The sequence below is a fragment of the Cricetulus griseus genome, chromosome X (genome assembly GCF_003668045.3).
Source record: "Cricetulus griseus strain 17A/GY chromosome X, alternate assembly CriGri-PICRH-1.0, whole genome shotgun sequence".
In the NCBI taxonomy this organism is placed as follows: Eukaryota; Metazoa; Chordata; class Mammalia; order Rodentia; family Cricetidae; genus Cricetulus; species Cricetulus griseus.
This window is the reverse complement of record NC_048604.1, coordinates 96,393,016-96,407,065: the sequence shown is the minus strand read 5'-3', so window position 1 is coordinate 96,407,065 and position 14,050 is coordinate 96,393,016. Positions and strand designations below refer to the sequence as shown.

Below are 14,050 nucleotides of genomic sequence, written 5' to 3'. Positions count from 1 at the left end.
AACCTTGATGTCTATAGTGTGCTATGTAATATTTCTCTGTGGGGTAAGCTGTAGCCAGTTCCTACCACACAAATATACCACACACCTAACTGTGGTTGGCATGGGCATACACTGCTCACATATCTCTTCTAGAGGATCTCCTATTGGAGGTATATTTGACTGACAACTTCACATATCTGCATGTTTTAAACTTCACCACAGCACTGGACCAAGGCCATTCTTCCCTTGGATTTTCACACCTAGGACAGAGCATGACAGAGATACACTATTTTGCTCAGTAAACTATTCCTCCAATGAACAATATGTACCCAAGAATTCACCATCAGCCTGCTTTACATTTCCTTAAGATCATGCTATGATCCAGAGGTCTTCCTGTACACTCCTCTATCTTTCTTTTTATCCTTTCAAATGGGTCATACCTGTATTTTTCATATTAATATAGTATTATTTATGTTCTCTCTGTTGAACCCTGAGCCAACCACTTTCTACACACTTCCTGGGTAAGTGCAGAAAAAGGAACATACAGGGCAGACAAAACACAGGAGAAAGAAATATGGAAGGTGGAAGTGAATACAGCTGTTTCACATAGCAAAGAGAGTGAGAAAGGCCACCATTAGGTAAAAGAGCCCAAGGCCTCAGAGAGGGCAAAGCTAAGACATTCATAAGAGAAGAGCTGTTTCTTCAGGGAAGGGTTCCTGGCATAGCCAATAATGAGGCTTCCCAAAACAGCCCCAACCCCAGATACAAAGCCAACCATCATAATGATGACAGCTCCAGTCCCAATGAATTTGGCAGCTGTGTCAGTGTTCCTTAAAAATGAACATGGGTGTCAGTTAGGAGGCCTGGGCAGTCTATGGGGCCTCTGGTAGTGGTTCCATACTTATCTCTAGTACACAAATGGACTTTGTGGGCCCACTCCACATACAGGTATACTCTCCCAGCCTAGACACATGGGGGAGGGCCTAGGCCCTGCCCCAAATGATGTGACAGACTTTGATGATCCCCCTGGAAGTCCTCACCTTCCCTGGGGAGCAGAAGGGGGGTGGGATGAGGGTCAGTGGGGGGAGGTATAGGGGGATGGAAGGGAGAGAAAACCGAGATTGATGTTTAAAATAAGATTGTTTCTATTTTAAATAAAAATATATATAAAGAAATGACCCCGCTGGTTTGGAAGGTTCAGCCAGGGATGAGTAAGGTCAGAGGACTATAGACCACCAAGCTACTGGGGCTCTTATCTGTCAATATCTCTGGCATACATTCTGAGCAGGGGTGCTAAGGCAGGAGAGCTGCTCCCAGAGCAGAGAAGACAGAGAAAATAGCTGCATTTTGACTTAAAGATTCCCCATTGTAGCTATTTCTTTCCTTCAAGGGAATTTCTATAGATAAAACTAATCCTAGATTAGTACATGCCTCCTAGAAGACCCAAACTGACCTTTTATGGTTATTCTGAACAACAAATGAAGTTGAAAAATTTGCAATTCAAGAAAGAAACGTTTTTATGGGTAAAAAAGAAACTCTTGTTAATATTTAGAGTTTGTTCCTTTTGGAATGAATTATTATTCCTTCATGGATTATATCTTAGTTTCTTAATTTTTCTTGAAGTATAACATATACAGAAAATTCAAAAGTTGTGATTAAACAACTATTTAGATATTTATAAACTGAACACACCCATATAATCAGTGACCACTCAGATCAAAAAACAGTATGATCAGCACCTCTGAAATTCCATTCATATCTCCTCCCAATTACAGTTACTCAAAGATAACTGATAACCTGAATTTAACACATAGAACGTTTTTACCTTTCATGGAAATTTTCATGAATGAAGCCATAGAGTATACATAATTGTGTTTTTAATATTATACTTTCTGATATTTATCCATGTTTTCCATGTAATAATAGTAAGCTCATTATTGTAGTTATAGGTCAAAAATCTTTCTTCAGTCTAAGTCTTATCAATACAGCACCAAAAATCAGATTGGAGATGCCCAGCCCAAGTATTTTATCATGTTCAATTTTCACCTGACTTTCCCTGATTAATTGAAGGCAGTTTCTACCTCTCCTCTTAAAAGAACACTATTTCATAGGTCATGACATGGAGAAAATGTTCCCAAGAGGCTGTTTATCTTCCCAAGAATCCTTTTCATGTTACTAATTACTCTCCCTGGGACCATTATATCGTTCCAATTCTGGAGGACTACTGTGCCCTTTTTGTCAGACTTTGGCTAAATAGTGCTTTTCTTCTTGCTTTTGTAGAACAATTTCTAAATGTCTTCCTACCTATTTGCACCATTGTTTATCAATTCAGAGTCCAGCTCCATCACCACTTCCAAGGACCACAGAGCCCATAGTAAGCTGTGCAAATATTTTATGTAAAGGAAGAACTTTTAATTCTCCTTCCTGGTTGGAACCAGCATCAATTTATCTGAAACACACAGCCACCTCTGAGAACAACATGATAAAAGATAAGACAATTATTTTGTATTTTATGCCCATCTTGGTATTTAAAGCAACTATCTCCACTCTTTAAGTCCTTATCAACTGGCCAGCTTTCCTTCATATGGCAAGAGAATGACTGTGTTTTGAATTACCTTTGTTTTCAAGGATGAAGATACAGTGTCATCAGGCTTAGTGGAACATGCCTATAATTCTATTTCTAGGGTGGCTGAGTTGAGTTTGAGGGCAGCCTAAACTACAAAGCAAAACTGTCAAAAAAACAATAAAAATAAGAAAAAGCACAACAATGCAGTGTGTCACAGATGACTTTCTGAGAGGAATTTTGTTTTAGATGGTTCAAGCTCCTTTGAGTTAGTTTCTTTATTGGATTATTTCTAATTACAACTTCCAGTCCTGTGAAGAGGCTTCCTCTTCATTTTCATTGCATATACTAACATCTAATAATGATTGTCAAAATGCTGGCTCTACCTGTATAAAGCTGTTTACAAACTTTTTCTATAACCCATAAACTTTCAGTAGGAAAATTACTAAGACAGGAAAACAGAGGGCCACCGAGGTCCTCAGTTATTATGCCCAAAGTCATACAGTTATCCAATAGCAAAGCTTGGCTTCACACTTGGGGTTTTAGCTCAAACAATACCATTCATGTTTGCCTACTCCACATAGTCTTCTTTCCTTGGGCTGAGTCATCTACGGTTTCTTTAGTATCCCATCTGTTCCCCATATTGCAAACACTCCTGTGTTAAAACTCACAGAGGCACACATAGACACACTGTGTTGCATTTTTTCTTGACATAGTTACTTACCCCTCTGTGGCTGCTCTTGGCCACTAAGTCTGAGTATTGGGCGAAAGCCTGGAGATTTGGATGAACCACAAGACTCCTGGTCCTTTTCTGAGAGAATGTCTCTCACCTTTATTGTGAGAGCAGCCTTATATACAAACTTACAAAAACCCCAGGTCAGAGAGTTCACAACAGGATATTGATCCCAGTGGGGTGAGGTCAGGAAAACAGGAGGTGCCTGTGGTTATGCTGGAAAACAACTCTTAGAGACCTCATGGGGGCTGGGTTCCAACACCCCTCCATTTTCCATACCCTGAAGCCAACAATATCTCCGAGAAGACACAACCTCCTTGTTCATTGTGAGCTGGTAAAGAAAGATCCTAAGCTCAGATGTCAGACCATTTGTGAATGAATCCTGGTTCTTCCACTTATGAACTGTGACATGTTAGGAAGATTACATTATTTCTTAGAGATTCAGTCTTTCTCATCTTGCTCATAGAGTTAAATAAGACAACGCAAGTAAAACTCCTGACTTTAAACGTAGTAACTGTTATTGCTATTGCTCATTCATGGTATTCCATAAAGTCAGGGCTACTGAGCAGTAAATAGTGATCAAAAACAGTGGCTCTCAGGAGCTGAGTTTATGCCAAAACAAGCAAGAGCATTTTTCTGTACAAGCAAGTATGAGGATCTGAGTTCAAGCCCCCAGAGCCTAAGCAAAAAGCCAGTAGTGGACACACATGAGCCTATAACCCTAGCACCAATGAGGAAAACAAAAACCAGGGGATTAATTGAATTTGTTAACTACTGTCATAGCCCCAGGTTCAAGGAGAAATCTGCCTCAAAGGAATAAGGTAGAGAGCAATAGAGCAGGGTGTCCAATGTCCTCTTCTGACTTCAATATCCATGCCAAAGCATAGAATACACACACAAAATAAACTTTAAGAAATAATTTTAGCCTAATGTGGTGGTGCACACCTTTAGTCCCAGCACTCAGGAGGCAAAGGCAGACATATCTCTGTGAGTTGGAGGCCAGCTTAGTCTACATAGTGAGCTCCAGTCCATCCAGGGCTGAATTTTCTTTTGATTTCTGTCTCAAAAGAAAAACAACAACAGTTTTATCTAAAACCGAATCTGTGTGTGCCTTTGTTCTATTTTCTTTTTTTATTTTATTTAAATAAAAAACAATCTTATTTTACATACCGATCCCAGTTCCCTCTCCCTCCTGCCCTCCCATGCCCCTCACCAAAGCCCCATCCATGCCCCAGGGAGAGTAAGACCTTCCATGGAGGATTATCAAAGTCTGTCACATCATTTGGGGCAGGGCCTAGGCGCTTCCCCACGTATCTAGGGTGAGAGAATATCCCTCCATAGGGAATGTGCTCCCAAAGTCCGTGGACTAGGGATAAATACTGGTTCCACTGATCTGTGACCTGAGACACTTTGAGGATTTTCCTTTGCCCCTTCCCCTACTGGAATCTAAACTTCTCCAAGTAACTCAAATGCTCAGCCAGTCATTGAAACCTGTGCTTAAAGTAGAAGTCTGGAAGTCCACAATGTCAATGTCTTCCATGGGTACAACTGAGTCATTGTAGAGGAACTCCTGGCCCTCAATCTCTCTGCATAGATTCTATCCTCTTTTATTCCAAATAACATTCTACCTTATACACATAAACATGGAGCATATATTCTACTCACAGACAACAGCCTGGATTGAGTTATGGCTGTGGACGGTTTCAGAAATGCAAGAACACTCCCCTCCTGACACATAATACACAGTGTTCCCAACAAAGCCCTATGTAATAGTGGTAGTTACAAGACTGATAACAATGAGCACTTTTCATATTTTTTCTGACCCCCCCTTTGATATTATTTCTGACCCCCCTGGCCAGACCAGCCTGTCATACCTGCTTCTCTATCTGTAAGATGAATCTCAAAACCAGCACTCTTTCCTTAGTCTGTAGACCATTAGCAGGCTAAAAATGGAGAAAGTGTTGAAATCATGGAATTCTAAACAACTGTCATTAGTACAAATGCACAATTACTGTGTCCTTCTGTACAAGAAGAAACAGAATCTCCTGGGGCCTCAGTGGTGACTCTCTAGTTTCCAGTGTGTACATGTGTTTTAACACACTGATGGTAGCAAGTGTAAGCAGTGCAGTTTTAGAAACCTGTGGAAGCCTGTTTGTTCGGAGGTGGTATAATAGGAACAGGTCTCTGAGGCATTGATATTCTCTCAAGAATGACACCCAAATGTTCACTCATTTGAAACTGGACAGTGCTTGGAAACGGATCTGTTCATTTCAATCAACCTGAGAGGCAACCAAGGCTGGCAAAATCGCTGTTTGCTGCCAGCTGATCCACAGCCCCAGGTGCTTGGGCCTGGATCCCAGCTGGGATTCTTTTTCCTGCGAGGAGGCTTTGGCAACTGCTTTTTATCATCTGCAATAAGTACAAATAACAGCAGGAACCCAGGCAGCACAGGTGAAATTAAGCTCTGTGACAAATGATTTGCTTTATTTCTGTTAACAATCATGATTTGACCTGAACTGCTTCAATTAAGAAGTCGGAGCAGGTGCCCTGGGTTCATTCGTTATATGTGAAAGCTAGAAAGACATGAAACAGAAAAGATGACAGAATGCTAATTCGGTGTGGCATATGGGAGCCTGTTTGAGAATAAGAAGATGAGGTGCTGCATGACTTCACTCCTTCCACCCCCATTCCTCATTCTAATATTCCAAGAAAGATCACAAACACTGTATTTATGAAAGCTCATTATGCCAAAGTGTCTATTTGATGAATGGTGTTGCTGATTAATGAAGACTTGAAACAATTGGATTCTGACTCAAAAGAAGTACACAGCTTTTAAGAAAAATATCAAGTAACTGGCAATCCTCCTGCCTTAAATCCTCTCTTCCATGTTTCTGTCATTTAAAAAAATATTTATGTTTTTTGAGATTATGATATAATTGCCTCATTACCTTCTTCTCTTTCTTACTTTGAAACCCTCCTATATACCTCTCCTTGCTCTCTTTCAAATTCATAGGCTCATTAATTGCTGTTACATACATATATATTTAGATAGATGATAAATACACACACACACACACACACACACACACACACACACACACACACACATATATATAATATATATATATATATATATATATATATAATATATATCACTAACTACATAAGCACAACTGCTCAGTCTATATTGTTACTTTAAAAAAATTCTTTTTTATACTGTGGGCATTTCCCTTGCAGACACAGTTCTTGTAAGTAATAAAGCCTGTGAAATCAGACTAGAATGGCTCTTCTCAATGTTACCCTTTTAGTCTTGAAACAAAATATCATTTTCCTAGGCTACCCACAGGAACTGAGACAATCTGCATGTCACATGTTGCAGAAATTAAACACAGAACATCGAGAACGATAATTCTGCACCTTTATCTGGTTCACAGAGACATTGGGGCATGCTGTGGGGCAACATTAAACTGGCTGAATTGTTTTTGTATTCCCTTGTTTCTAACAAACTTCATTTCTAACTTTTTACTTTGGAATATGTTTAGACTTACAAACAGTTTTGAAGATTACTAAGAATCAGAAAACACCTTTTACCCAGCTTTTGCTAACCTTAACAGTTTATGTCTCTGCAATGTAATCTTCAGAAACTGAAAAATGCCTTCAGTACAGTACTAGCAATTAAACTCTATGCCTTATTTGAATTACAGCAATATTTCCTCTAACCCTTTTTGTTCCAAGATCTACTAAGGTAACTGTAATCTATGACAGTTCCTGAGCATTTTCTTGACTACTCTGACTTTAACACAATTGACAAATAATGTTCAGTTATCTTCTCTGATATCTTTTAACCTAGGTTCTTTTTTTGGGGGGGGTTGAGACAGGGTTTCTCTGTGGCTTTGGAGGCTGTCCTGGAACTTGCTCTGGAGACATCTGCCTCTGCCTCCCGAGTGCTGGGATTAAAGGCGTGCGCCACCAACGCCCGGCTAGGTTCATCTTTTAATCTAGGTTCATCTGATGTTTTCTCATAATTAGACTGAGATCATGCATTTCATAAAAGAATATCAGGCAAGTACCTTTTGTGACATTGTATCAGAGAGATATGATGTTGGCATGACTGATTAATGATGATGTTAACTTTGATCATTTGCTAAGATGTATCTGCTAGCTTGGTTACTATCTTTCCTTACAATTAATAAGTGCATTCATGAGCCAACAGCACATCATGTCTTGGAGACAGCTTTTAAAGTACCCACCAGTAGTTACCCTAAGAGTCTAACAGACAGAATCTAGATGAGCTGAACATAGTACTGGACTCTGTATTAAATAGTTGCACACATGATGAGTACACATGAATTTCTCACTGGTTGAATGCACCTTGGAACACCAGGAATATATAGTGATCTGTCTTCTGGCTTTCAGATGGGTTGAGGAAAATACTTAGGCTCTAAAAATGTAAGGTATCTAATCTACTGGTGAAATTATACTTGCTTCTTCTAAAGCATGAAATAATATACTCCATTGACTTTCTCCATATGACTGACTGTAGCCCCTCCCCCAAGAACTTCTCCTTTAGCTTATGTTCTTTGGTTCCCAGGGAAATATCACCTCTATATCCTTTACCACTTTTATCACCATGGGAGAAAACTTGAATATCTTGTATTTTTAATCTTCCAGGACTTTGAGTAAGTGCAAAGTAGAACTCTCCAATTTTTAAATAATTTGCCAGCATTAGCTCACTATCAATGAACTCAGTACAACTCATCTTGTAAAGAACAATCAGCTACCTTGAATGGATTGTTCTGAGCATACAAAGTAATTCTCAGACCTGGAGATGTTCCTGACAAGTGTTACTTAATTAAGAAACAAACTTGTTTTTTTTTTATTTTAACAAAAAAAGAAAACAGGATCTCATTATGTAGCCAGGATTGGCCTGGAACTTGTCTCATCCACCAGACTTGCCTGAGACTCAGAGATTCAACTGCCTCTGCCTCCCAAGTGCTTAGACAAAAGGCATGTGACACCATGCCTGGCCTGAGAAATGAACTATTCTATTAAAATCAACTTATAGAACTAAATCAGTATCAGAATGGGAAGGAATTTATGATCAGCCTCTACTTTAAGAATACAATTTTGATGTGTTTTAAGAGGCAAGGATAAAGACTCATACTGAAGTCTATTTGGGCTATGGGCTTTATTTGCTGTTGAATATGTATGTGATTTTGTGGAATATTCTGACTGTGACAGTATCTTTTCCACACATTTAGAGCTGCCTTTTCAATAATTCCTCCTTGACGACACATCACAATTTGACTTTTTCAACTGCAGAGGCATCCCAAGCTCTGCTAATGTTCTCAATTACCCACAGACTTAAGTCTCACATGAACAATAGTCAGGTCTTCAGAGGAGACACTCACTGTCCTACAGTATAGGCTCTTCTGACAGTAAAGCGGTAGCTGCTCCTGCTTCTGGTAATGAAGATGCGCCCCTACTTGCTTTAGAAATAGCAATAGGTAAAGGTTCCCACCTGGCTTCTCACCTCATCCTGCTTGGACCCATCAATATCAATTTGTGGTGTAACTGGCAGCCTTGTATGTTTTTAAACTAGGGGTAGGGCCTTGTGAGATCTCCCCCATCCATATAGACATATCAACTGGTGTTGTCCTTGTGTGAGTCTTGTTTAGGTAACCATATTGCTGAGATTTTATTATTGTTGTTTCCCTGTGATATATGGAAGACAGTATCTCACACAGACATTATGGTCCTCCAGCTCTAACAATCATTCTGCCTCTCTTCCCCAATATTTCCTGCACCTTATGTTTAGGGATTGGGTATCAATTGGTGTTTAGTGCCTCATAGTCAATTGTTCTCTCTATTTTTATCAGCTGCGGATTTCTGTAACAGCCTCTGGTGCTAAAGGAAGCTTCTTTAATGAGGGGGAGCACTAACTACACTTTTCTGTGGGTATAAGGTTAAATACTTAGAGTATAGTTAGAAATTATACTGAATTAGTAAAGTAGCAGTGATAGGCTCTCCTCTAGGGTCTAGGACCTCACCAGCCATGGATAGTTGGCTGGATTTACAGTATCAGGCATGACTTGCCTCCAATTAAGCAAGATTTAAATCCAATTAAATAGTTGTTGGTTGCACCAAAGATGTAAGTACCACCACTGCACCCTGGGTATATCTTTCTATGCTGGTAATTATGGTTCATAAGTTTTATAGCATGGTAGAACTATTGATTATATTTTTCCCTTGGAAGCTTGCATAGAACCTTCTGATACTATGAGAGCTAGTCCCAAAGAAAAAGGCTTTCAAGTCAGTTACAACTCAGTTCTCCTAAGCCCTGTGTCCAAAGTGTATAGTGTCTTCAGTAATAGCATCAAGTTCTGGGAGGTAACCAATGGCAATAGCAGTAGCCTACCTTATTTTTGAGGGCCTCTTTTGAGTCCCTCTGACCAACAACTCAAAGGTGTATTATATGTACACATGTATAAATACATATATACATTAAACATGAAATACTATGTTTCTCTATGGCTTTTTCAAACATTCTTAGTGTTACCTAAACATCATTAATACTCTGAAGAGTGAAAAATTCAGACGTTCTATAAAAAAGGTTGAGTGTGTTAGATGGGTTGATAACATTCCTAAACCTCTTGTCTATGCAGTTAATCTTAGTGGAGTGTTTGTCTTAATGACAGCTCTACAGCTTAAATAGTACTGCCCCATTTTACAAATGAAAGTGAAGACTCAGAGAGGTTGAGAACCCTGAAACCGCTAGGCAAAGGTCAAACCCAGGTTAATTAGATTCCAAAAGCTAGTCCATAGATTACCATATTCCACCTTGATAGAGCAATGGTTTTGACAATAGGGGTTCAAGAGCAAGTTTGAAAATCCTTTATACATGATTCAGACAGGTATATCCTTCTGAACTTTCTGTGGGTCTCCTGATGGCTGTAGGCAAAGAAAAACACTCCATGAATTTTTCTGAGAGTTGATATATAAAATCAACACCCAGAGAAATTTCCAGCAATGATTAGGAACTTAACAGCTCCAGATATTTAAGACCTCAGTGAAATGCTGAGAACTGTTTTTTTTCTCTCTCTCCTTTTTATTCCCAATTTTCCTCATCTCAAGTAGATAAACAAAATTTTTTATATTCTCATCAAAACACACATCATTAACTGCTAATCAATTCAAGGCTCAGAAATTCCCAAGTAACCACTCGGTTTTCAGAAATGCCAACAAGAAATAAAGTACTGTTGATCAAGCCTTGGCTAATGGTACCAGGGCTGTCTCAAGGGGCATCAGGTGCCAGAAGCAGTACCAGCAAAGTCTGGTCCACAAGTAGGTCTTCTGTTTGTAGGTCCTGAAAGACAGACAGAGCCCCCTAGATCTTAGGTGTTAAATGTCTACTACTTGCCAAGGTCACCAAAGCTGAGTCTGTGAAGAAAACTGATTGAGAAGACCAGAGTTTCCAAGCCAAGGGTAGCTGGAGGCCAGTAAGTCTAGGAAAGAGCCTGGGAAAAGAGAAACTCGTGCTATGGGAAGGATGGATAGAGCCTCCAGAATGAAGGATGATTACCAGAATACAGAAATAAAACAGCTTCAGGGCCAGTTCTGGCCTGAACATGGAGAGCTCACCAAACAGCACTGTGGTTTTTGTATAACTCTACCCTCTAAGCATGATTTGTCCAGAGGTGTCTTGAACCCCTCACAAAACTACACTTGCAAAAACAGAAGAAAGGGAGAACTCCAGAGGCACCACATAAATGACTCTCATGAGGTAGCACAAGAAGGGCTTTCAAGGTCCTTGTGGTGGAAAACTCTTCTTCAGTGGTATATCTATCTGTGAGTTGCCCGTGATCTTGGTAGATAAGTACAAATAAAGTCATTGATTCACCAAGATAGACTTGAATGGAATCATTTCTTTGGTCTGTCATTGGTGATGGTGGCTTTACAAAGTCAGGATGAATGAGATAGACAAAGGAAATGTAGGACGCAAATGGGGCAATGCCAAGGTTATTCAACAGGTTGGAAAACATGTAGAGAGTAAAATAGGATAATCTACCCCAAATACCCATGGAATGCCAAGGGATCCTGACAATTCCACTAAATTCAGGGGCAATGGGATCATGGTATATAAAAGCAGGACAGAAAGAAAAGTGGGTGGAACCAGAGACCCTCAGTGATCTTAGATTTACCTTGCATCATATTGATCCTCATAATGGTCCTGACAACCCATGAGATGTGGAAAGGTGTCATCTTGGTGAGGATTTAAATTGAATTATGGCCATTTGAGGTTGGTGAGAGGGATAAAGCATTTGTCTAGCAACTGAGTCTAGGTGCTCGTCAGGGTAAACAGGTTTTCTGGTATCTCCTAATGATAACCAGTGTGGCATAGGGACTGGAGTGATAATGTGAAACCTTGGATTATTGTGCCTGAGCTCTAACCCCAGTTTTCCCCCTTATTAGTTATATGTCATTGGACAGATGATCTGACTAAACAGCACCCTTGGTTTACCACCTATGAAATAGAATAGATAATAGTACCTGCACTGGCAAGATAGCTTAGTAGGTAAAAGTACTTGCCATGCAAGTATAGGACTTGTGTCAGATTCCTGAATCCTACAGAGGATAAAGAGAGCCAACTCCCAAAAGTTGTCCTATGATTTCCATACAAGTGGCATGTGGCATGTGTGAGCTCATACTCATTTGCACACACCACACACACTCAAGAGATACACACAAATAAATAAATAATAAATAAAATAGTTTAAAAGATTAAATGAATAAATACAAGGTAATCTTTTTAAGCTTTAATAACTTCAGAGATATGGATTGTATGTCTTTACAGAAACCATTATTTGAACATTGTTTAAATTTGTTCTGTAGTTCTTAATCTTGTGAGCTCATTGTAAGTATATAGAAAGTGCATGGGAGACTAGAAACATAAAATATTTGGTTTATCCTCTCAAAAACTCATCCTTGAGAAGTGATACAATACCCATTTTTTGAGAAAATGAAAGACTTAGGGATACCTCCTTGTGGGATAATAAGAATGCATTCAAATTCTACTAGTGATCTGAACTTCACTGAGAATGAATCATCAAGAACATGTTCATACCCGTACTAGTACTGCATGCAGGTAAGGCTCACATAGTTTAAAGAATGGACAGATCGATGGGATGCTGAACCAAACTTTCTTGGGACTGGGAGAACTCTCGAAGACCTATTTCCTAGTCACTTCAAGCATGGCAGAAAGGTTTTAAACAAATGTCCTTTGACAAAAATCCTTTTACAACTACTTCTTTCACATCTGCAACTAGTACATTTACTAGCAGACTAGCATCAAAACATGTGCCACCTCCTACCAAAATTTATATCCCCCCTAACCCATTGCACTGTTTGAAACCCCATCAATACAGGCTAAAGGTCTCAGATGCAGACACCCCAGGGAGCATTAAGAGCTTTTAGTCATCAACACTGGAGTGTGACTTTGTTTAATCAGCTGGTTTCTCCTAATAGCTAGCTGAGTATCTTGGAGGGAAAGAACAGCCAACTAAGGTAGAATTTGCAAACCCAGAGCACAGCCATAGAGAGAACAGACAGGAGTGTTCTGAGGACTGTGGGAACATCTGGCACCTGCAAGAAGGGAAGTGACACTTGAAAGTAAGTCTAGGAAGGGAATATTTGCAGCCTTGATATCACATGGTGTCTTCCTTTCTGCTCCCCATCGATTGCAACCAAAGTTCCAGGCAGTACAGTAAATGTTTCAGGAAAGATTACATGATCAGTTACATACTTCACCTAGAAAAGCAGTTTGGAAACATTACAATCAGACAGAACTTTGAAAGTTTAACTTTGATGCCAATGAATTCTAATTTGCCTTGTTTGTCTGCCTCACCAGATATTTACAAAGTAATTTATATTCTTTAGGTTCCCGAAAGAAGAGTTGTTCAGTAATGTAATTAAAAATGAAAACCTTAACTCCTTGTCTATAAATTCAATAGTAACATTTCCTGGATAGAACATAAAGTTTCAGGCTTCTTTTTAATTTGTTTTATCTGTAAGATAGTACTTTAGTGGTAGACATTAATTGCACTAAAATGGTGATTCAAAACTACCAGCAACTCATGGCTGTATATCTTATACTTGCTCAGATCAATGTGTTATAATTATAATTAAGACTATATGTTTGTGTCTGGAATAAATCTTCACACTGTGACACGGAAAACAAGATTTAAGATAATTATGTTCTTTCTAGCCTAACCCTAAATCAAAGGAGAATGTGTGAAGAGAGTTTTTGAGGAACTAAGGATATAATGGACTGCCCTCAACTAAAAGTCACTTACCTGACTCATGTAAACTTGTAGAGAATTGTCAAGGACCTGGCTCTGTTGTAGCTAAAATGTACCAATTGCCTATTCAAGAAAGACATTTTAAAAGAGTTCAGGTACCTGAACTAAAAGTTGGGAGTGCTCATGAGCACCCTAAACCATGAGTGCAAGGTGTGATGGAGAGTATTGGGAAAGTGGAAGAAGTGGTGGCGGTTGTATATGAGGAGCTAATGTTAGTTGGAAGGTTCTAGCACCATTGACAATTGCTTCATCTAGGGTTAGGTTTAGGATGTGTGTGGATGAAAAGAACCTACAAGGTTAAATGCCTTCTCCTTACTTGGGAAGGTCCCAAGAGAGGAAGGCTGTCTTTATTTGCTGTAATGACAAGGTCTAGCACCTACTCCCCTCACTTGGGTTCCAAAGGTGGAAGATTTGGAA

General features: G+C 39.4%; 1 protein-coding gene across 1 annotated transcript; it reads right to left on the bottom strand.

Annotated features, from left to right (window-relative positions):
• Positions 1 to 613: 613 nt before the first annotated feature.
• On the bottom strand, positions 614 to 5,778 carry LOC103164021 (ATP synthase F(0) complex subunit C1, mitochondrial-like). Its single transcript, XM_035449755.1, has 2 exons — positions 5,555 to 5,778; positions 614 to 809 (listed from the first exon to the last, which is right to left on the bottom strand). The coding sequence occupies exons 1-2, from the start codon at positions 5,776 to 5,778 to the stop codon at positions 614 to 616; spliced, it is 420 nt and encodes a 139-aa protein (XP_035305646.1).
• Positions 5,779 to 14,050: the final 8,272 nt, after the last annotated feature.

Bases quoted from the DNA above. Each gene is read 5' to 3' on its own strand.
- LOC103164021 (XM_035449755.1), bottom strand. From the start codon at position 5,778: ATGATTGTTAACAGAAATAAAGCAAATCATTTGTCACAGAGCTTAATT. The intron at 810-5,554 runs GTTGATTGAAAT...TTCATTTTTAAG, and splicing joins CAGCCTTGGTTGCCTCTCAG to GAACACTGACACAGCTGCCA.